General features: G+C 48.5%; 2 protein-coding genes across 2 annotated transcripts in view; one reads left to right on the forward strand and one right to left on the reverse strand.

The window, feature by feature from the left end:
- Positions 1-6183: 6183 nt before the first annotated feature.
- Positions 6184-7893, reverse strand: LOC122542679 (basic proline-rich protein-like; the record flags this gene model as incomplete). Its single annotated transcript, XM_043680657.1, has 1 exon — positions 6184-7893. A coding segment is annotated over one exon (1710 nt), but the record flags the coding sequence as incomplete, so codon positions are not given.
- Positions 7894-8133: 240 nt separating this feature from the next.
- Positions 8134-24313, forward strand: part of nop53 (NOP53 ribosome biogenesis factor) — a 17628-nt gene continuing 1448 nt past the window's right edge. The window contains exons 1-11 of the mRNA XM_043680728.1: positions 8134-8242; positions 9899-9983; positions 12048-12235; positions 12828-12898; positions 13881-13976; positions 17237-17341; positions 18125-18298; positions 19709-19884; positions 20760-20826; positions 22459-22535; positions 23184-23240. Coding sequence (XP_043536663.1) covers positions 8149-8242; positions 9899-9983; positions 12048-12235; positions 12828-12898; positions 13881-13976; positions 17237-17341; positions 18125-18298; positions 19709-19884; positions 20760-20826; positions 22459-22535; positions 23184-23240 — 1190 coding nt within the window. The 5' untranslated portion in view covers positions 8134-8148. The remainder of the gene's footprint in view (positions 8243-9898; positions 9984-12047; positions 12236-12827; positions 12899-13880; positions 13977-17236; positions 17342-18124; positions 18299-19708; positions 19885-20759; positions 20827-22458; positions 22536-23183; positions 23241-24313) is intronic.

The raw sequence follows: 24313 nt of genomic DNA on the forward strand, positions 1-24313 counted from the left end.
TCTGTCAGCCCCTGGCCCTCATTCCTGATGAAGGGCTTTTTCCCAAAACGCTGACTCTCCTGCCCCTCGGATGCTGCCTGACCTGCTGTGCTTTTCCAGCACCACACTCCTCCTTAACCCTGGGATGTTGGAGGATGAAAGATATCTGAAATGAGAGGCTGAGTGTGGGGGAGCTTGCGGATTAGAGCCTACATTTGCTGGATCTGTCCATCCCGTGTTTTGTTGGGGGTGTGATCGTTTGGAAGAAACATTAAACTGGCTCTCAAGTGGACATTTCGGTGGCACTACTTCCAGAGGATCAACTGTCATCGCTTGGTGCAGTGGGAGCAATTTTTAATCCATCGGCCAACAGTGCTAAGACTTATCTGGCTACAATTCCAATGCTTACACATCCCTGAGTGTAAACAGCCCACTGTACATTCAGCCCCCTGAGCCCTATGTTCCGATGTATCAGTGTATCAGTAACACACTCACTGTGGAGTCAGGTTCTGTGTTCAAAACCCACTCTGGACACCCAAGCATTAAAAAAAATCCAAGCTGAGTGTCTCAGCTCAGCCCCGAGGGGGTGCTACACTGCCAGAGGTGCCACTGACTCATAGAGATGTATAGCATGGAATCTTTGGATGAGACATTAACTCTCAGGGGAATGCAAAAGAATCCTAGAGCCAGTATTCACAGTGGAGAAGGGAACATGAGGACAATATTAATCACTCAGCATTACTTAAATAAGATGACCTGGTCAGCTATCACTTTGGTATTTGTCAGAAATCACATGACAGGTTGGACTATAACCTGGTGTGGTGTGAATTCTGGCTTTGTCCACCCTAGTCCAACACTGGCACTGCCACATCATTGCTACTTGTGGGAGCTTGCTCTGCACAAATTCACTGCTGCATCCCCAACAAATGACTGCACTTCAGTCTATGTAATACACAGCAGATAAAGTGCTCTGGGACATGGGGCTAGTGTAAAGTGCAAGGAAAGTAAGGTTTTGATTCGATTAGATTCCCTACAGTGTGAAAACAAGCCATTTGGCCCAACCAGTCCACACCGACCCTCCGAAGAGTAACCCACCAGACCCACCTCCCTCTGACTAATGCACTGAACACTATGGGCACTGTAGCATGGCCAATCCACCCTAACCTGCATATCTTTGGATTGTGGGAGGAACCGGAGCACCCGGAGGAAACCCACGCAGACACTGGGAGAACGTGCAAACTCCACACAGACAGTCACCCGAGGCTGGAATTGAACCTGGGTCCCTGGCGTTGGGAGGCAGCAGTGCTAACCACTGAGCCACCGTGCCACCCCAACTAGATTTTCTAGTGAATCTTTATTAACGTCAGTTCAGAGGATTGGCTGGGGCGGCCTTTGTTGGGCTTTCAGTTCAGAAGCAGGCAGCTGTAGATTATATCAGAGAGTGAGTAAGTTAATGTGTCCGTCTAGCTTCCTGCTATTATCCCTCACATTCCTTTCTAATCACAACATGTGCTTCATCCCAGTGATAAGGGTTCTGCTCATAAAGGGGCGTTCTCATTACAGACAGGAGCTGTGTTGGAACAGGTCCCAGCAGAAACTGCTTGAACAACACATTCTACAGACTCTGGGATATCAACTGTTCATTTCCCAGTTTGGGAAAGACAAATAATCGCCTTAACTTTAAACACTCCAGAGGTTAGAACTATCTCATTCATAAGAGTACATTTATCACATCATTTGGGAACACTGCAATAGGGGAGGCCTTTCTACCTGTGGGGTCAGTTCTGTCACTCAATTAAACCATGGTTGAACCGCATGTTAACTCCGCCTTCCAACTGGATTACATCATCCTTTTCAAACAATTTATTTTTAACGTCTTAATCTTGACACTTTCAGTTGACCTGTCTCAACAGCTTTTTTCAAAGAGGTGGCGAGAGTTGCAGATTTCTGCTCCTCTGCGTAGGGATGTTCTTCCTGACGTCAATACTGATCAGTCAGCATTGAACTTTCAGGATTTCTAAAGCCCCTAACGACAGACATGAACAATACCTCTCCCTCACTGTCATCACTCTGGAGTTTAACACCAGGCTGAGGACAGCATCAAGTGAAGAAAGGACTATTGTCCGACAAGGAGGAAGCTGGAGGGCTGACCTTGAATCAGACTTCTTTCATGAATTACTGTTGCTGAGCTTGTTAATAGCAAAAATTCAGTTTCTTTGCAATTACCACATTCCTCAGGCAACAGCAACACTCAGACATTAGAACGGATACCCCTATAAGGGTGGCTCAGTGGTTAGCACTGCTGCCTCACAGCACCAGGAATCCGGGTTCGATTCCAGCCTCTGCTGTCTGACTGGAGTTTGCACACTCTCCCCGTGTCTGTGTGGGTTTCCTCCGGGTGCCCCGGTTTCCTCCCACAGTCCAAAGATGTGCACCGTCTGGTGAATTGGCCGTGCTAAATTGCCCATAGTGTTAGATGTGACATTCAGGGGGAATGGGTCTGGGTGGCTTACTCTTTGGAGGGTCGGTGTGGACTGAAGGGCCTGTTTCCATGCTGTAGGGAATCTAATCTAATCATAACTGGGCTGTAGTTCCCTCAGTGCTGGACTCACCTTACTGACAATGAGTATGAAACATGAATGGTAGAGATTATATAATCCCGACAGTGTGACAGCAGGTTACTGAGCCCACACTGACTCTCTAAAGGGCATCCCAACCAGACTCACCACCACCACCATCCCCCTCCCCCCCATCCTTGTAATCCTGCATCTCCCGCGCTAAACCACCTAGCCTGCGCATCCCTGGACACTATCGGGCAATTTCCTATGGTCAATCCACCCTAAATTGCACATATTTGGACTGTGGGAGGAAACCCACATGGGGAGAATGTGCAAACTCCGCCCAAGGCTGGAATTGAACCCGAGTCCCGAGGACAGTAGTGCTAACCACTGAGTCACCATGTCACTCAAATAATCATATGAACCCTGCTCCATTGACAGGTCAGTTGGTTAAATGGTAACCTAACCATTAGGAAATCACTGGGCCATTCCTTAAGTGTTTTCTAAAGAGACGTTTCTGTGTTTAAATTAAGTGTGGTAACTCAACACTGCTCCAGAGTAAATTCAACAGACGAGGGAAGGTAGGAATAAAAACCTACAGATCAGTTTTGATTTTAACACAGGGTGAGATCAGGAATGGGAACAGTGGTTATTGAGGAGGGAGGCACTACAGAAATGCTTAAGGAATTAATTACATAAAAAGGGGAAAAAAATTAGATATACAAACCACAAATGAGAGGAAGGGGTTAAGAGTTGAAAGAAAAAGCGCCAAGTGCCAGTTATTCAGTGTTTCCTTAAATATTTTTGTTCTAACTCCCAGAATTTGGACAAAACAAGATAAAGAATGGCTTTATCCACTCCTTCCCATTGCACACATTTTCCTAATAATGTTCCTGAGATTGGGACTGACAGGAGTTTGGAGCAGACAAACGGATGATCTGACTCATGGACTGACTCACCGTGGCCAAAATGCAGCAATGTGCTGCGCCAGGATCCATAATTCCTCAGCTGCAGCAGGACAGAGTTCCAACACTGGCCAGGCCACTGGGGCCCTGCTCCCTGTTCTAATCACAAACAGTCAGTTGGTGTAGACGTTGCAGCAATAACGTGCCTTGTTCTCTGGGTCAGATTACAACGGCTGCAGCCCTCCATCGACTGCTCAAACCAGTCAGTCGATGATACTGGGGAAGGCTCATCTGTGCCAATCCATTCACCCGACAGCAGGAAGAAATGGGACTCAGAGACACAGCCACTATTCCATAAGCTGACTTTCTGCTGGACAGCATATACACTCAGATATACTCTACATCCCTCTTCGAAATATGCCGATATATCCCACACCCCTCACTGTGATATTCTGATATACTCCACACCCATCGCTGTAATGTTTTGATATACCCCACACCCCTCACTGTAATATTCTGATATACCCCACACCCCTCACTGTAATGTTCTGATATACCGCACACCCCTCACTGTAACACTGATATACCCCACACCCCTCACTGTAATATTCTGATATACCCCACACCCCTCACTGTAATGTTCTGATATATCCCACATCACTCACTGTAATATTCTGATATACCCCACACCCCTCACTGTAATATTCTGATATACCCCACACCACTCCCTGTAACACTGATATACCCCACACCCCTCACTGTAACACTGATAGATCCCACACCACTCACTGTAATATTCTGATATACCCCACATCCTCACTGTAATATTAATATACCCCTCACCACTCACTGTAATATTCTGATATACTCCACACCACTCCCTGTAACACTGATATACCCCACACCACTCCCTGTAACACTGATATACCCCCCAACCCCTCATTGTAACCTGATAGAACCACCTCACTGTAATATTCTGATATACAGCACACCCCTCACTGTAACACTGATATACCCCACATCCCTCACTGTAATATTCTGATATACCCCACACCACTCCCTGTAACACTGATATATCCCTCACCCCTCACTGTAATATTCTGATATACCCCACACCACTCCCTGTAACACTGATATATCCCTCACCCCTCACTGTAATATTCTGATATACCCCACACCACTCCCTGTAACACTGATATATCCCTCACCCCTCACTGTAATATTCTGATATACCCCACACCACTCCCTGTAACACTGATATATCCCTCACCCCTCACTGTAATATTCTGATATACCCCACACCACTCCCTGTAACACTGATATATCCCTCACCCCTCACTGTAATATTCTGATATACCCCACACCACTCCCTGTAACACTGATATATCCCTCACCCCTCTCCCTGTAACACTGATATACCCCACACCACTCCCTGTAACACTGATATACCCCACACCACTCCCTGTAACACTGATATACCCCACAACCCTCACTGTAACACTGATAGATCCAAATTAGATAAATTCACTACTTTCTGATCCGTACCAGCACTGCACTAGTTACAGGTCATCCCCTTTATCCCACCTCTCTGTCTTCTATTTGTTAGCCAGTCCTCTATACAATAATATATGACCTCCAACACCACAGGCTCTTGTCTTATGAAGTGGACTAATGTGTTTTACCTTGCCAGTGCCAGTGAAAGGGAACTGCTGGATTATGCCCCTGTCTGTGGTGAAACTGGATGAATAACCAGAGGCTGAGTTTTGATACCAGAATCGGCATGAGATTAGTGCCGGGCACAACGTAGCGGGGTGCACTGGCTAGATTCTTTTGAAGAATGGTCACTGGACCCAAAATGTAAACTCTGCTTTCTCTCTCCACAGAGCTACCGGGTTTCTCCAGCAATTTCTGTTTTTTGTTGGGATACATTCTTGCTCAGCCATGGAATACAGGGTCATCGGGTGTAGATAAGAAGGAGGAATTTGAAACACAAACAGCCATGATTTTATTGAATGGTCGAGCAAGTCTGAGGGGATGAGTGGGATATTTTCTGCCCCAAATTAATATGTTTCAATGCTTCTCCCCCATCCTCACAAGGGTGATGGGGCATGGATTAACAGTACAGCAATAATACCACGAGGGAATCACCTCCTCAAGAGAGATACACTCATTTTTCACCGATAGATATTTGGTAGGATCCGGAGGCAAAGGGATTGAAATGGGGCACAGGTCATCCTGCAGCAACTCAGTAACCATCTCTCTGGAGAGACGTAGACTCCCCTGGGTACTATTCCTTGGACATGCACAAGACATTCAGGAGGGTCTTGGAAGCTGATGTTTCACCTTGGTGCCTTTTCTTTGCCCTCCCCCAAGGTTGGTGGCCCCAGGGGTTGGCAGGGCCCCTCATGGGGGATCTACCCCATGGCAGTGATGGGTTCTGAGTCTCGGAGATGCTGGTCTGCCTGGGCCGTACAGCCCTGAGACCTTCCTTTGTGCCTGTATCTACTCCAGCACCCAAAGGTGCAGCAACACTGGGTTACCCCATCTTTATAACCTCAACCCCTGAACTAGGCATAGTCTGATCCCACTCCAACTCCCCATTGGCTGGCTGGCCTAGGCATAGTCTGATCCCACTTCAACTCCCCATTGGCTGCCCATACTCCTTTCACCAAACTTTTTTTTCTGGACTCTGACAGCTCCAGCCTCTCCACTGAAACAGGAATCCTTTTTTATCCTTTTATTCAAATCGGTGGTTTTCTCTTTGACGACCCTGGACCCCCTCCCCCCCACAATCTCCCACCAAACCCAATCCCAACACCGCCATCTTGACCAATAAAATGGCGCTGCCGCCTGGGGGCGCGGATCGGAAGGACCTCCAGCCCGGCAGGGGGCGCGGGTTTGGGAGACTCCGGTCCGGCAGGGGGCGGGGGTTGAGGAGCGTCCGGTCCGGCAGGGGGCGCGGGTTGGGGAGACTCCCGTCCGGCAGGGGGCGCGGATTGAGGAGGGTCCGGTCCGGCAGGGGGCGCGGGTTTGGGAGGCTCCGGTCCTCCAGGGGGCGGGGGTTGAGGAGCGTCCGGTCCGGCAGGGGGCGCGGGTTGGGGAGACTCCCGTCCGGCAGGGGGCGCGGATTGAGGAGGGTCCGGTCCGGCAGGGGGCGCGGGTTTGGGAGGCTCCGGTCCTCCAGGGGGCGCGGGTTTGGGAGGTTCCGGTCCTCCAGGGGGCGCGGGTTTGGGAGGCTCCGGTCCTCCAGGGGTCGCGGGTTTGGGAGGCTCCGGTCCTCCAGGGGTCGGGGGTTTGGAAGGCTCCGGTCCTCCAGGGGGCGCGGGTTTGGGAGGTTCCGGTCCTCCAGGGGGCGCGGGTTTGGGAGGCTCCGGTCCTCCAGGGGTCGGGGGTTTGGAAGGCTCCGGTCCTCCAGGGGGCGCGGGTTTGGGAGGTTCCGGTCCTCCAGGGGGCGCGGGTTTGGGAGGCTCCGGTCCTCCAGGGGTCGGGGGTTTGGAAGGCTCCGGTCCTCCAGGGGGCGCGGGTTTGGGAGGTTCCGGTCCTCCAGGGGGCGCGGGTTTGGGAGGCTCCGGTCCTCCAGGGGTCGGGGGTTTGGAAGGCTCCGGTCCTCCAGGGGGCGCGGGTTTGGGAGGCTCCGGTCCTCCAGGGGGCGCGGGTTTGGGAGGCTCCGGTCCTCCAGGGGGCGCGGGTTTGGGAGGCTCCGGTCCTCCAGGGGGCGCGGGTTTGGGAGGCTCCGGTCCTCCAGGGGGCGCGGGTTTGGGAGGCTCCGGTCCTCCAGGGGGCGCGGGTTTGGGAGGCTCCGGTCCTCCAGGGGGCGCGGGTTTGGGAGGCTCCGGTCCTCCAGGGGGCGCGGGTTTGGGAGGCTCCGGTCCTCCAGGGGGCGCGGGTTTGGGAGGCTCCGGTCCTCCAGGGGGCGCGGGTTTGGGAGGCTCCGGTCCTCCAGGGGGCGCGGGTTTGGGAGGCTCCGGTCCTCCAGGGGGCGCGGGTTTGGGAGGCTCCGGTCCTCCAGGGGGCGCGGGTTTGGGAGGCTCCGGTCCTCCAGGGGGCGCGGGTTTGGGAGGCTCCGGTCCTCCAGGGGGCGCGGGTTTGGGAGGCTCCGGTCCTCCAGGGGGCGCGGGTTTGGGAGGCTCCGGTCCTCCAGGGGGCGCGGGTTTGGGAGGCTCCGGTCCTCCAGGGGGCGCGGGTTTGGGAGGCTCCGGTCCTCCAGGGGGCGCGGGTTTGGGAGGCTCCGGTCCTCCAGGGGGCGCGGGTTTGGGAGGCTCCGGTCCTCCAGGGGGCGCGGGTTTGGGAGGCTCCGGTCCTCCAGGGGGCGCGGGTTTGGGAGGCTCCGGTCCTCCAGGGGGCGCGGGTTTGGGAGGCTCCGGTCCTCCAGGGGGCGCGGGTAGGGGGTTGTGAGTGGGTAGGGATGCTGTGTGGGGATTGGGAGAAGGTGGTTGCGCAGGAGGAGATGAGGGAGGGGGTGAGAGGGGACAGGAGGGGGAGAGGGAGGGTCACTGTAAGGTGGGGAAGAAGGGGTTGTGCGGGAGTAGAGAGATTGTGGTGAGGGGTGATGATGGAGTGTGGAGGGGAAGAAAGGCAGATGGATTGTTGCGAGAGGGCGGGAGAATCTGTGACCTATGCCCGTCAGCAACCTTTATTATAACAGCCATAAATTCAATTAAAGTCAGCCTCGGAGTGTTTGTGTTCTGTATCCGTCTGGAGGTGAAATGTCTCACAAATCTCTGTTTATTTTCAGAGGCCTTGTGTCTGAAAAGTCAGATGATAACCTGTTCTTTGTTGACACTGGAGATGATGTACAAGGTGAGCAATCGCCTTCTGGCTGATGGAAACAGCCCAGATCATTTCAGAGTTCACACACTGTTATTACGTAGGTGTGTCCTACTCCAGAGGCCTGAGGATGTAATCCCAGCTGGCAGCCTGACTGATGGAGAGCTGCACTGCCAGAAATGATGGTCAAGTAATGTCCCAACGGCCCTGTCAATTGGATGTAAAAATCTGCGATTACTATTTGAAGAAGAACACACAAATTTCCCTTCGTGAACTGGACTAGTGTTCATCTCTCAAGTATCATTAGTTTAGTAGGTCATCTGCCCGTGATCACATTGCAGTTTGTGGATTCTTGCTGTTCCTATTTTAGATTAGATTAGATTCCCTACAGTATGGAAACAGGCCCTTTGGCAGTTAGGTTTCTGACGTTAGAACAATGAATTCCCCATTGGCTGTGAATTGTTCTCAGACATTCAGAGGTTTTGAAAGGCACTATGTAAATGCAGGTGTTTGGAATAGGATTGGGATTGCTGCTTTCCACTGAGTTTCCATTTTGTTGAGCTATATGCTCCAAGATGGTGTTCAGACAGAGCATTATCAGCCATTAAGGCAAATGTTATGGGCCAGATCAAGCTCCCTCAATATATATTCAAAACACAGCCTAGACCTTACCTTTTTCTTATCTTAAAGGTAATTGTAAGGGGTTGTGTTCCAGATGCAGTTTCATTAGCTAAACTACTCAACGTTAAGCAAAACACTCTTTATTTTACACTGCAGTTTTAAAATAAAGACTGAACAGAAAAGAAAACAATTGGCTTATCTCTGTTGAAATGCTTAACAAAAATTACTAATAATTAACTGTTCCAGTACAGTAGCATCCCATAAACACACCCTTGGCAAAGGCAAATTCAGATTGTCTCACATGCAATTCTAGCAGTAAGAAGAGAACCCTCAGCTTTTGGCTGTAATAGAGAAGAAAAACAGCTTCCAGAGTCAGCTTCAAGACCCCAGCAACAGCTGACAGCTAAAACTGTAAACCCTGGTTTTGTGGAAATGTGACCCCACCCATTCAGGCTGCTTCTGTTGTTGCAACTTTTTAAAAAAAAAATCCCCAAGGCTCCTCAAGCTGTTTATTGGCTTTGAATATACAGCTCGTTACCCCTCGTCAAAACAAAACCCAGGACAAAATACCCCTCTTAAACACAGTAACCTCACAGAAACCACATTATTCTGTGTTGTGAATCTGAGGTGCCAATGAATGCTAGTCAGGTATGGCAGCGTAATCGTTCGGTTTGTTGTAATCTAGAAAATGTTGTTTCAACCCCATCGTGGCATTGAGTTTTACAAATCTGGAAATTAAAATGTTGGCCGTTGCAGAAGTGTGTGGGAAATAATCGCGATTGTTTTCCCACGGTCGAATGTCTTTGTGATCAGTTCCTCCTTGAATCTTAACCGCTCTATAATGGGGTGTAGGATGCACAAAGGTGTCTCCGAACTGCTGCTGCCTTCCCAGAGAATCTAAAAGCACATGGTCATCAAAGGCTTTGCCTCTTTGTCTGAAACCTGAAAACCAAAAGATGCAGCAAGATCAAGGATGAAAAGAATGAGACCAACACTTTGTGTGCGGACCAATTGCTGGGTTTTGAAAGTTAATTGCGTGTGGAGGTAACGGTTTTATTGTTTTTGTAGATCTGATCCATAACAAAGGGAAGTTGAAGCCTCTGAGAGTTGACCTCATTCTACAGTCAGACTCCAAGGTGCCGGCACCCAAAGAGTGAGTATCTGTCTGTTCGCATCGCATTTCACCAGAATGATTAGTAAGTTAAATATTGGATCAGAAGTCTTTGCAGAGCTGAAGCCTTTCAGTGTATATGTTTGTATGTCTGTATACTGTTAACAGGAAAGGACAGGGTGGATCAAGGTAATCTATTTCCACTGGTTGGGGATTCTAAAATGAAGGGCGTAGCCTGGGTATTCGGGCCATTCTGTTCAGGAGAGATGTTAGGGACCATTTCTGCACACAAAGGGTGGGAGAGGTTTGGAACTCTTTTCCACAAACAGCAGTGGATGCTGGATCGGTTGGTAATTTTAAACCTGAGAGAGAGAAATTTCTGTTAATCAAAAGTATTAAGGGATATGGGCCAAAGACAGGGAGATGGAGTTAGGCCACAGATCTTATTGAATGGCAGAACAGACTCGAGGGGCTGAATGGCCTCCTGTTCTTATGTTCCTGTATGAGTACAACACAGTGACAGTTAAGAGCTGTCACTGTCTTATGGAATTATAGTACTGGTGAACACCAGGAATAGGAACATGAGTTTAACCTACTCTGTCTTTTAATTAGATCATGGCTGATATTGTCTCAACACCTGCTCTCCATAACCTTTCACTCCAATGTCAGTCAAAAATCTGTCTGAATCAGACTTGACTATATTCAATAACCAAGCCTGCTCCCTGGGAAAGAATTCCACAGGCTAACAGCCCTCTGAGAGAACGAAAAAACACCTCATTTCAGTGAAATGGGGGACCCTGATGTTTGAACTATGACCCCTGGTTTGAGATATCTCCATATTGAGAAACATCCTTTCAGCATCCCCAGGTCTGTCACTGTACAACATTGGGGTGCAGTACTGAAGGGGCAGATCTGTTGCTGTATAACAATGGGGTAATGTACTGGTGGGGACAGTACTGTCACTGTATAACACTGGGGTACAGTACTGATAGCTGAAGCAGGAGAAAGTGAGAACTGCAGATGCTGGAGATCAGAGCTGAAAATGTGTTGCTGGATGGTCAGGCAGCATCCAAGGAGCAGGAGAATCGACGTTTCAGGAATTCCTGAAGAAGGGCTCATACCCGAAACGTCGATTCTCCTGCTCCTTGGATGCTGCCTGACCTGCTGCGCTTTTCCAGCAACACATTTTCAGCTCTGATAGCTGAAGCAGACCTAAGAATTGGTTTACTTGCATTCTTAAGCACAGGTTATGTATGATCTGTTGTATTAGGGTGATGATCTATGTGGATTAAGTATCTTTAACACTAATGGCCATTGTGCCAGAAGCTGTGAGAATGGTTAGACATGTAAAAGTTAATGACCCAAAATACATCCTTGTTTAGCTTCTGGGGAGGCACCTGGACAATGACTGCCCAGTGGTATTATCACTGAAATGTTAAATCCAGAAACTCAGCTGATATTCTGAGGACAAGGATTGAAATCCCACTATGGCAGATGGTGGAAGTTTTGAATTCAATAAAAAAACTCTGGAATTAAGACTCTAATAATGCCCATGAATCCATTGCTGATTGTCAGGATAACCTATCTGTGTCACTAATGCCCTTTAAGGAAGGGAATTATCTTACCTGGTCTGGCCTATATGTGACTCCAGACTCTCAGCAATTGCCCCTTGGGCAATTAGGGATGGGCAATAAATGCTGGCCCAGCCAGTGACATCCTCATCCTATGAATGAAGAAACAATTAACCTATAATCAGACTTCAGCAGCCCTTGGGGTTTATCCAGATACGGTTAGCAGCTTTGGAGTGATGGAGGGATGCTTTCATGTTAGTTATAGTTTTAAAAGCTCCATCTGTGTGTTATATTTCTCTTTGAGCTGTTGTACCAGTTGCCTGATTAAAGTACTGCAAATTTATCAGGAACTGAAAGGTGTCGGGAATTCTGCTTTGGCTTTCCATCTCTGACTGCAAACCAGGAAAGTGTGATGAATCTTTTCGGCTGATCGAAACAGCTCCTTTTTGTTGTAAACTGGTATTTCATCATAACCATGTCCCGAGATTTCCTGTAAAAGGGGATGTTTTTGTAGTTTGTAACTTTTCCATTCCAGTATTTTATCATATCAAATTCCAAACAATCGGAAGCTGAGAAGGAAAGCGGAAAGGGAGAAACATTTCGGAATTGTCTCCCGGAAAGAGCGGCTGCTTTACGCTCGAACCCAGAAGCCTGTGGTGAAGGCAAAACCTGATCCTAACACCAACCCTGCCAGAGACTTCTATGACCTGTGGTCAAATATCGGTAAGAGAGTGGCTCAGCTTTGACAAACTATACGTCCGGCGTGTGCATGGTTCAATTCCCTGCCCCTACCTCACAGACATGGTCAGTTCCACCCACACAGGCCAATAATGCCATCATTGTGACATCCAAGCTGTTCAGGGAGTGTTGGCAAGCTCTTGCACTCTTGTGTGAGGGAGATGGCTGGAAGTGGGGTATTGCTGAGGTTGGTGGAGTGCGAATGAGAAACCGAGAATGCTGGAAAATACACAACGAATCCCCCGTTGGGGGAAGAGAACAAGAAACAGTGATACTAAAACTGAAAAGAATCGCGTGAATGACCTGAAATGTTAACACACTTTCTCTGGCAATAAATCCTGTGCAATTTTCCCAGCATTTTCCGTGTTTTAAAATTTAACTCCAGTGTCTACGTTTGAGTTATTGTTGGCAGACCCCAATTGGGATCCGATTCTTCTCTCAAGCCTGGCCTGAAACTTCCCTGACATTCCCTGTATCATCCCTGAATGCTCTCTGGCCACTATGAGTGGAACGTGTACGAGTCCATGCAGCTCACCCCTGATATTGCTGAACTAATCAGTGCTTTTTGTTTTTTGAGGTCCCCTAGATAAGGAGCTGGAAGGCAAAGACGCGTGGTTTTTGGAGCAGACCAAGAAGAAACGACTGAAGGTTGGTGTCAAGTGATTTTAGAGTCCCTGTATTCGGGTGAGGCTTTTCATCTCTTTTTAAAATGCAACTGTGTTAAACTAACAGCCCTTAGAACATAGAACATAGAAGAATACAGCGCAGTACAGGCCCTTCGGCCCTCGATGTTGCGCCGATCCAAGCCCACCTAACCTACACTAGCCCACTATCCTCCATATGCCTATCCAATGCCCGCTTAAATGCCCATAAAGAGGGAGAGTCCACCACTGCTACTGGCAGGGCATTCCATGAACACACGACTCGCTGAGTAAAGAACCTACCCCTAACATCTGTCCTATACCTACCACCCCTTAAGTTAAAGCTATGCCCCCTTGTAATAGCTGACTCCATACGTGGAAAAAGATTCTCACTGTCGACCCTATCTAAACCCCTAATCATCTGTGCCCTTGGTTGGGCACAGTAACAAAATCCAAATTTAATGGCCAACAGAAACAGAGCAAATCAAAATAACGTTGTCTGGGTGACAATGCAGCCCAGCCCCTATGGTGCCCACCAGTCTCTAAAGGCCTCTGTCATGCCGTGAACATCTCACGTTCCCTCACAATGGAAACTGGATTGTGGACGTTACTGTGAAAAAGGGTGGGACACTCAGGCACCATGACTAACCCCAGCCCACTGTCTGGACCTGTTCATGGCCACTGCATTGAGGTTTACGTGCTGTATTAGGGGTATAGCAGTGTATCGATGCAGGATGGGCACATTAACGGGAGGAGAACCTTGAGCACCTTGAATTCCCTGCTCTTCCATTCAGTTCAATTGTTTTAAACAAAACTGTTAGACATGCACTGTGTTAGGACAGTTAGGGCCACTTAGAATGGGTAACACTGTAACCACAGGGAATATTTCCAGTCTCCGTATGTGTTCCCATCAAGGAAGCCAGTTTGTGTCTCTAGCTGGAGGTGAAGAGAGTTGTTGCCTTCAATCTGTGATCTTTGTTTCTGAACAGCGGCCACAGAAACTAAACCAAAAACCATCCCAGGTCTCGGCGATCGAAGTGATTGCACCGGGCGGATCGTACAACCCCACCTTTGAATCTCACCAGGTAACGTGGGCTCGAGCGACAATCCAGCTGTTGCTGCGGGTGTTTCAGCAGCGATTACATCTGCACAGAGCTGGGAAGAGAAAGGAGAAGCTGTTGGAAATGAACAAGGTGGTGGCCTTTGGCCCTCTTTCAAACAGGCTTTGTCAGCCTGTGTCTGTCACATTTACTGCTTGTTCTTCCTGTATTCTTTCATGGGACGTGGGCATCACCAGTAAGGCAGGCAGTTGTTCACTTTGGATTGAGTGAGTTGCTCAGTCATTTCTGAGTGTTGTTACTCGTAACCCAGACTGTTGTTAGTCTGCAGTTTATATAAATGACTTGGATGAGAAGGTTGAGGGGTTGGTTAGTAAGTTTGTCGATGACACAAAGGTTGGAGGTGTCATTGATAGTATCGAGGGCTATTGCAGGCTGCAGCGCGACATAGACAGGATGCAGAACTGCACTGAGAAATGGCAGCTGGAGTTCAACCTGGATAAATGCGAAGTGATGCATTTTGGAAGGTCAAACTTGAATGCTAAATATAGGATTAAAGACAGGATTCTTAGTGGTGTGGAGGAACTTGGTGTTCAAGTGCATAGATCCCTCAAAGTTACCACCCAAGTGGATAGGGTTGTTAAGAAAGCATATGGTGTGTTGGCTTTCATTTACAGGGGGATCAAGTTTTAAGAGCCGCAAGGTTTTGCTGCAGCTTCACAAAACCCTGGTGAGACCACACTTGGAATTTTGTGCCCAGTTCCGGTCGCCCTGTTATAGGAAAGTTGTGGAGGCTTTGGAGGGGGTGCAAAGAAGGTTTACCAGGACCCTGCCTGGACTGGAGGGCTTGCCTTACAAAGAGAGGTTGACCAAGCTCAGACTTTTCTTTCTGGAGAGAAGGAGGAAGAGAGGAGACCTGAGGTGTACAAGGTAATGAGAGGAACAGATAGAGTCAATAGCCAGAGACTATTCCCCAGGGCAGGATTGGCTGGCATGAGGAGTCATAGTTTTAAGATATTAGGAGGAAGGTATAGAGGAGCTGTTGGAGGTAGGTTCTTTACACAGAGAGTTGTGAATGCATGGAATGTGTTCCCAGTGATGGTGGTGGAAGCAGAGTCATTAGGGACATTTAAGCGACTGCTGGACATGCACTTGGACAGCAGTGAATTGAGGGGAGCGTAGGTTAGGTTATTTTATTTTAGATTAGGATTAATCCTTGGCACAACATTGTGGGCCGAAGGGCCTGTACTGTGCTGAACTGCCCTATGTTCTATCTCCTCATCGCAGCTTTGTGTCTGAAACATCTCTGTGAGCTGCTGAACCAAATTGAAGGTGTGGGACATTATGTCAGAAATAGGAGCAGGTACAGCTATTCAGTCTTCTTAAGTCTGCCCTGTCATTATGTAAGATCATAACTGATCTACTCATCATAGCCCTCAACTTGGTGAGATTTCAGCGATCAGTAGCCATCATAAGGAGTGCCAGATCAGCTGTGATCCCACTGAATGGTGGAGCAGGACTGTGTGGCCAACTTCCACCCCAACTCTATCTCTCGGTTCGCTGACAACACGGATGGTTTTGATTGGATCTCAAAGAACAACTAGCCAGAATAGAGGAAAGAGAGTGCTTCCTGGCATGGTGTAATGATCTCTGTCAATGTTAGCAAAACAAAGGGTGGTCATTGACTTCAGGAATATGTGGGTGGACTGAGAAAATCAGATGGTATTGGCTCCCAAGAAAATAAATTTATGGAATGTCTACAAGGTGGTTTTTTTGCAGCAGTTTGTGATAGAGCCCACGAGGGAACAGGCAGTTCTGGGTTTGGTGATGTGTAATGAGGCAGGCTCAATTAGGGAGCAGATGGTGAAGGGACCCCTCTAGGGGGCAGTGACCACAATATGATGGAGGGAGTTTGAGGTGTAGGCACGGTGGCTCAGTGGTTAGCACTGCTGCCTCACAGCACCAGAGACCCGGGTTCAATTCCCGCCTCAGGCGACTGACTGTGTGGAGTTTGCACGTTCTCCCCGTGTTTGCGTGGGTTTCCTCCGGGTGCTCCGGTTTCCTCCCACAGTCCAAAGATGTGCAGGTCAGGTGAATTGGCCATACTAAATTGCCCGTAGTGTTAGGCAAGGGGTAAATGTAGGGGTATGGGTGGGTTTCGCTTCGGCGGGTCGGTGTGGACTTGTTGGGCCGAAGGGCCTGTTTCCACACTGTAATCTAATCTAATCTAATCTGAATCTGATGTAATGTTGTTACAATTGAGTAAGAGGAACTGCAGAGGCATGAGGAAGGCACTGGCCAGAGTTGGAACAGCAGTCTAGCAGGGAAGATGGTGCAGCAGCGAGGCAGGAGTTTCTGAGGGTAATTCAAGAGACACAGCGGAAATTCAAAGCAAGTGAGGAAAAGCGTACTGAGGGGAGAATGAGGCAACCGTGGCTGACAAGGGAAGTCAAGGACAGCAGAAAAGCAAAAGGAAAAGCATACAATTGTGGTGAAGATTAGTGGGAAGCCTTTCCAACCAACACAGGATAACTAAAAAAAGCAATAAGGGTGGGGAAGCTGAAATATGAAGGTAAGCTCGCTGGTAAAGTGAAACAGGAGTTTTTTCCTAAGATATGAAAGGTAAGCAGGAGGCAAGAGCAGACATTTGGACCACTGGAAAACGAGGCTGGAAAAGTCATAATAGAGAAATGACAGAGAAACTGAATGGGTACTTGAAGACACTAGCAGCAGATCAGAACGTTAAGGGGATGAGGGGCTTGTCATGGGAGGAGCAGTTGAGGACACTGGGTCTGTAATTGATGGAATATAAAGGATGGATGGGGAGAGGAATTTCATTAAAACTCAGAATACTGAGAGACCTGGATAGAGTGGACATGGCGAAGATGTTTCCTTTGGTAGGAGAGACAAGGACCTAAGGGCACAGCCTCAGAGTGAATGGGCCTCCATTTAGGACTGAGATGAGGAGGAATCTCTTCAGCCAGAGGGTGGGGACTGTGTGCAACTCATTGCTGCAGGGAACTGTGGAGGCCAAGTCATTGAGGGTCTTTAAGACTGAGATAGATTAGATTAGATCAGGAGTGAAGCGAGGTACACGTGGAGTTTTTATTATCAAACATCCTCTCAGTGACTGATGGTTATTGCTTTAACACTTTAGATAAAGGTACTTTTAAATTATATCTATTTGTATGACATGTAGTAGCAAGCATTTATCTTGCTGGTGTTACAGCCCATGGCCATGGGTTGCTGTTGAATTATTAACACATTTAAAATCCTTGTCAGCACAGGCTCTACTATTTGAAGCTCATGAAGTGGAAGTTAAGAAACTGAGAGCTAAGGAGAGGATTGCTCGACAAGTGGCGTTTCCATCTTGCGAGGAGCTTCCCACAGAGGTAGGACCCTCTTTGCTGTTCTCGCTGAGGGATGCTGCACTGTCCAAGGGACCACCTTCTTGAGATATTAAACCAGGGCTCCAGCCATCTACTCACTGGGCATAAAGGATCCCACAGAGCTATTTCAGAAAGAACAGGGAAGTTAACCCAATGATCAATATTTGTCCCTAAAATAGATGACCTCATTATTATCACATTGCTGTTTATGGGATCTTGTGCTGTTTCCAGAGTTACAGCAATGACCACAATGACTTCATTGACTGTAAAACATTTCAATTGTCCACTGTTTGTGAAGGATGCAATAAAAATCCAAGGCTTTTGTCCATAGAAACATAGAATCCTTTTGTGTGGAAGTAGGTTTTGGCCCATCAAGTTCACACCGACACTCCAAAGAGCATCCCACTTAGACCCAACCTCCACCCTAACCCTGTAACCCTGGATTTCCCATGGCTAATCCATCTGCACATCCCTGGGCACCATGGTGTATTTTCCCAATGCCAATTCACCCGACCTGCACATCTTTGGACTGTGGGAGGAAACTGGAGCACCCGGAGGAAACCCACGCAGTCACAGGGAGAATGTGCAAACTCCACACAGGTGGAATCGAACCCGGGTTCCTGGTGCTGGGAGGCAGCAGTGCTAGCCACTGCGCCACCCCTTGTCCTTTTACCCTTTTTCTGGAATGTGGTTTTGCAGGCTCTTGTTATAGTCTCTTCCTTCTCAAAAACCTGCTGGTGCAGGAATGTTGCCACATTTGCTCAGCTGTTTCCCTCGCCGTTGTAGGAGACGGTGCTGCAGGAACTGTGCCAGGGCCTGTTGGTAGATTCGGATGGTGAAGAGCAGGACAAAGGGCCCAAAGCTGCTGAAGAGCCTGAGGCCGGCCCGGTGTGGAATGCTGCCTGTTGTGAAAAGAAAACTGAGAAGGAGCGGAAACAAGAGAAACTGATGAGAAAGCAGGTGAGTGTAGCACTTCGGCAAAACGGAGTCCATTCGTCCCACTCGGTCTGTCCCACCAATCACAGTTGATCTGTATTTTAATTCCATCTCCTGCCTTGGTTCTCTAACCCTTAATGTTCTCGACCTATCAAAATCCATCAGTTTCAGCTTTGAAGAAACTTCCTGTTGCCCCACTCCCTCCCTCAGGGGCAGGGTGACTCCTTTTTAGTTCTCAGGAGACACATCTGTGTCTTCAGGGAAGAAATGCTTCCTGAATTCACCCCAGAATGGCCGAACTCCGATTTTAATGTTTGTCCTCTGTTTTGGAATTGAGACAGGCGGCAGGCTGGATGAGAGGGAACCTTGCTACCAGAGGAAATTGTTGCTGTCTCTTGTACATTCTCTCTTTATTCTTTCTTCTCCTCTCATTAGCCTATTCCTTTGTCCACTAGCCCACCTGCTGTGTGGGTGCTTCTCTCTCTCTCTCCCCCAACTGATCCTTTCTTCTGTTTGTCTGTCTCTCTCTCTCTCTCACACACATTCACTCACTCTCTGTCGTACATATGTTCTCTCTCTTGCTTGTGAGCTCTCTCTTTCTCTTTCTCATGCAAGCATCTGTGCTTGCTCTAAGTCTGTCTGTCTGTCTGTCTCACTCACTCTCTGTCTGACCTTCCAATGTGCCACACCTCTGGTTTGTTGCTGCACTGTAACTTGGATTCATCATTGCTAATATGTTTTAACCTCTTCCTTGCCTCTTTTTGTTTACCTCTCTCCGCTGCCCAAACGTAACTCTCCTTGTTTGATTATATGTAAACATTTTACATGAATTAACGTTTTCTCAAAGTGAGAAGACGGAGGACTGTAAACAAAGATGGGTGAAGGTCTGACAGCTTCCTGTGGTTCTTGCTCGAAATGTGACCTGTTCCGTTTCCCAGCCACCTCTCGGTAAATACAATTTGTCCAGAAAAAATATTATATCCCTGCCTGATGATGAGAGACATCCTTGCGCACACAGAATTCCTGTGGTTCTTCTGTCTGGGAATGTGAGGATAACACAGGGATTCCTCGGCACTGCCAAGTGGGCAGGCCTGGGAACTGAAGGCAGAGGAAGTAATTTAATTTAATTTAATCCTAGAGCAGCAATTCATCGGCTCAAGCCTTGTTTCTGCTTGTTCTAACACCGTCCTTAAGCACTGTGATTGCGAGGGTATTGAGAATGAGTCCGTACATTAAAAGCAATGTGTCTGTGAGGAATATCTGCAACAGGGGGAGATGGGTGAGAGTGGAGAGGATCTGACTACGAGATCATCAGAAACTCTGCTCATCCCTCGAGGTGTTCCTTGTAATGTCTTTCCAGTTTGTGAGGGAAATGTGGTCCCTGCCCGTACTGTTCCAGACTGGACCTCTCAGTGTGCTCCCTCCACCTTTTAGTTACAACAGTTAAAGCAGGAGAAGAAAGCTCAGCAGAAACAGCAGGATCTGTTCCGGCTGCGATCCATTAAGGGGGAAGTCAAGGAACTGGAGCTAAAGCTGGCCAAGAGGAAAGCCAAGCGGGTGGAGAAGAGGAAGGCAGAGGCCAACAAACCCCGCCGCCTGGGCCGGTTAAAGTAAGTGGAGAGGATTCTGGGTATTGCAGCTCGTTCACAGGCTGATATCAGCTCAAAGTGGGGAGGGAGCTGTTGCTAACTGTGTCTGAGTTTCAGAGGTGCTTTCACTCACATTGAGGAGCCCAGCCCCAGCAATGCTCAGCTGCTAACTGACTCTGGAAACCAGATCCCCCACTTCCCTCTCCGCCTGGAATTGTGATCGATGCCTGCGCACAAAGCATTGGCATCAGGAGGTGGGTAGTCACATGGTGTGATGGCTGGGTGCAGAGAGTGTGGCATCTCAGCTGTAACCTGGCAGTTATTACAGCAGACAGATGCCGTGTGAGAACGGTACCAGTTGCTTCTGTCAAAATAACAATCCACATTTTGTGAAGCTCGGGCTGTTTGTGAAGCTCCTGCATGTCCTGTTGCTGTCAGAGTTTGGAGGAGTTGGTGTGAATACTTGGCGAATGTGAATCTCCGAACCAAGTGATGATCCCCTTTTTATCAAGTTACAGGTGATTGGTCTGTCACTTTAACCTGGAGAGGGGCCACCCCTTGGGAAATGCAGCATTGTCCACAAATGCAGAAGGAGGTTGCACTAAAGCCGAGTGGTTCACTGAGTAGGGTGGGAGTCATCGGACTGCATGTCACTACTGCTCCCTCAGCCCCCCACCACCAAAAAAAGGCTGCTTCAGAGAAGCCGTGAGTGTGCAGAGTGGCGACTGTGTGCAGGAATTAATTCCACACAGTTTGGAAGATATTTTAAATCCAGCCTTAGTGCAGTGTCATGGCTGAGTGAAGTACTGTTTTTTTTAAGTTTGCTTCCAGCAGTATTGGCTGCATGCTGTTGGTGGGGGAAGATTGTGACTGTATCTCTTTACTCTCCCTGTTAGATATGAAGATCCTGACCTTGATATAAAGCTCAGTGATGAGCTCACAGGGACACTCCGGGCTCTGAAGGTTGGTATTGCTGCAGTGTTTGTTTCAAACTGATGAGGGGTTATTGATTATAGAGCTTGAGAAATTCTGCTGTCTTGCTGTTTGTTCTCCTCTCCACATTCTTCCTTCACTGTCGCTGCCCCGTGCTGTCTAACCACTCGGTGCTCCACTCTTCCCCCTCCCACTTTTGATTTCTCTTCCTCGTTCAATGTACTTCCCACAATTGTTGTATTTTCCGATGCCCTCGTCCACTTGTGCCCGCTCCTTTGCCTGTGCCCGCTCCTTCATCTGTGCTTTCACCCCCACTTCTGTGCGGAGCTATGCCAATGTGCTCCTGCATCATATGAACTGAAAATGAGCTGTATAGAGCAAGAGGAGAATGTTGAGCAGCCCTAACATCTTCCGAGTCCTGCATGTTGCTTTCTCCCCTTCTCACAGCTCTTGGTCCACTGCAATGCTGAACAGCTGTCTGGTTTTCTCTTGTATCTGGCCACTCTTGATGCTGTGCTGATGTTTTGAGCCACAGATTAACAGTGTGCCTCCTGCCCGATGATGAGAGCCATCCTTGCGCACAAAGTATTCCTGTCCGTGGATGGGAATGTGAAGAATAGCTCAGGGTTCCCCAGGCACTGTCGAGTGGGCCTTGCACTGGGGTCTAGGGCAGGGCTGAGTTGTCTGGAACTTCCTACCTCACTAGCCTGCTGACTTGCAGGGTTCTGTATAACATTTGGCCCTTGCTCTCTGTCTCAAGTTACCAGAGTCACTCTTGTCTGTCTTTCTGTATTAATCCTGCTGTTGCCAAGAAGGAACTATTGTTTTGTTTTGGTTGGCTGAACGTGTCTTGTGGACTTTGGGGCAGTGAGTCCCTGCGAGAAAGTTCCTATTTTAGATGTTTTGGTGTGTGACACAGTCCGGGAGAGTGTGCCAGTTATTTTTGGGAGTGGAGCACATATGATTCGGGGTGTTTCGGGGATTTGTGAGGCATGTGATTGTTTTGGGGCGGGAGGTGGACACGGGGAGGTTGAAATGAATATTTGAAGTGCTCAGGTTTGTTGACAGTGTGGTCCTACTCCCAGAAGGTGGTCAGTGTTTGCTGGCAGTGTGGTCCTACTCCCAGAAGGTGGTCAGTGTTTGCTGGAATCCTTGGCAAGGGGAACTCAGTCAAAGTAAAGCTTGATAGGAAAGAATGCAGACAGTGTGACTAAACTGGGGAGTGAGAGTGTTTAAACACGTCACTCAGAGGAAAGGCTGGTGAACTCTCTGGCTGTGTATATTTGCTGTTTTTTGATATCGTTCCTGTCATTCATTGTCTCTGTTCTTGCTTCTCTCCCAAAAGTGGTAAATCTGGCCAGGCTAAGGTCAGTACCATTTTCGCCAAAAGACTGTTTTATCAATCTGTTAAAGGATTCCAAAGAGCAGGCAGGAAAGTGGAATTGAGCTGAGACATTCTCTTATTAATGAGTAGACTGGAAGTGCTGATTGGTCTACTCTTCCTAGTTCTTAACTAGGAAGTTTGAAGCTAGCTTTAGATTTAATGGGTTCCAACTTCAAATGCTGTCAGGATAATAATTGTAACTTGTAATGGGCTGGATAGAGGTTGCTGTCCCTCTCACGGTGTGATTTCTGTGTAATGTTTGTTTGTGTTTTTCCCAGCCGGAGGGTAGTATCCTTGCCGACCGCTTCAAGAGCTTTCAGAAGAGAAATCTGATCGAGCCCAGAATAAGAGCAAAGTAAGTGGATGCGACCTTTGTAGGAAGGTTGAGAGCCGTGCTGCTAAGTGGGACAGAGTCACTCCGGCCTGGTTTTCACCTGTCCTCACTTTAAACATCATGGGTAGAGCTGTCACAGGGCTTTCAGATTTAATCGTGATGCCTTGGGCTGGGTAGACGAAAGGATTGAACCCCTCCCTCCCTTAGATCCTGATCGCTCCCCAGTTGTTGTAATTAGCAAAGACCTGTCAAACGCAGGGATCCAGTGGTGGTGATGGCTTCCACTGTTAAACAGCTTGCTAACACTCCCTGCCTGCACCCTCGTACATGGAAGGAACTTGCATTAATATTGTGCTGCTGTCACAGCCTCCAGATGTCCTAGTGCGGCTGCGCAGCCAATGAGACTTATGGAACGTGGGAAATGTGCCTGCCAACTTACACACAAAGATCCCATAATTAAGCGTTAGTTAAGTGACCAGGCGATCTGTTTTTAATGTTGATGACTGACAGATAGAAATAGCCCAGGCCACCTGTTCACTTTGAATAGCACTGTGAGATCTTTACATTCCCCCTGTGAGGGCAGGGCCTTAATTTAGTGAGACGAAACAGTGGTCTTCTTTAGTCACTGTATTGGCAACTGTCTCAGTTCTTTGTTTTTCCTTACTTTAGGTTCAAGAGGAAGCACAAGTTAAAATACGTCGAGAAACGAGCGTTCCGAGAAGTGACGTAAGTCTCTGGGCTCCCGGTACCTCTGACATGGTCTCCCCAGCTCCTTGTACACTTGCATTAACATTTGCCTACTCACGTACTCCAACCTCTTGAAATTAAGGCCAACATTCTGATGACCTGCTGCCCCAGTGTGCTCAGTTTCTGTGTTCCGTGCAGAAGTATCCCCAAGTCCCTTTATATTCTCACATTTGGATATACAAAGTTCCACTGACCTGGGAAAGTAGGGAGACCTCTCCTCCTCTTTGATATAATGCCCTGGGATCTTTCAATCCACCCCAGAAAGGCAGGTGCCTTCCAGAGGTCACCTTCCTCAGTCCTGTTCTGGGGCTGTCAGCCTGGGTTTGGGTGCTTTGGTTTTGCAGACAGTGAGGCAAATTCTCAACTTTCAAACTCCAAGGAGCGACTGCAGTAGCGCAGTGGTTAGCACTGCTGCCTCACAGCACCAGGCACCCGGGTTCGATTCCACCCTCAGGTGGCCGTCTCTGTGGAGTTTGCACATTCTCTGGGTGCTCCAGTTTCCTCCCACAGTCTAAAGATGTGCAGGTTAGGGTGGAACAGCCATGCTAAATTACCCCAAAGTGTCCAGGGATGTGCAGGCTAGGTGGGTTAGTCATGGGAAATGCAGGGTTACAGGGATAAGGTAGTGGGGTTGGGTCTGGGAGGGATGTTCTTCAGAGGGTTGGTGTGGGCTCGATGGGCCGAATGGCCAGCTTCCACACTGTCGGGACTCTTGAGTGCTATCCACTGAGCCACAGCTCAGGCAGCTGCTGGCCGGGAGTTGCTGTTCATTAAGACAGCACTGCTCATGAATAGCATTGAGGTCTCTCCTTGTCTGATGGTAACAGTTAGCAAGCTCCAATGGCCACATCTCCCATCAGTGTCGCAATAATAACCTATGCAAAACTGCATTAGACTGCAGAATTTGTCAACTATTTCGTCAAAGTGATTTGATAAAGTTTATACAACTTCAGAATAAATTTGCAAGGTCACTGTATGCTGTAGATTCCCTACATTGTGGAAACAGGTCCTTCGGCCCAACAAGTCCACACCGACCCGCTGAAGAGCAACCC

Source organism: Chiloscyllium plagiosum, chromosome 41, assembly GCF_004010195.1.
Source record: "Chiloscyllium plagiosum isolate BGI_BamShark_2017 chromosome 41, ASM401019v2, whole genome shotgun sequence".
NCBI lineage: Eukaryota > Metazoa > Chordata > Chondrichthyes > Orectolobiformes > Hemiscylliidae > Chiloscyllium > Chiloscyllium plagiosum.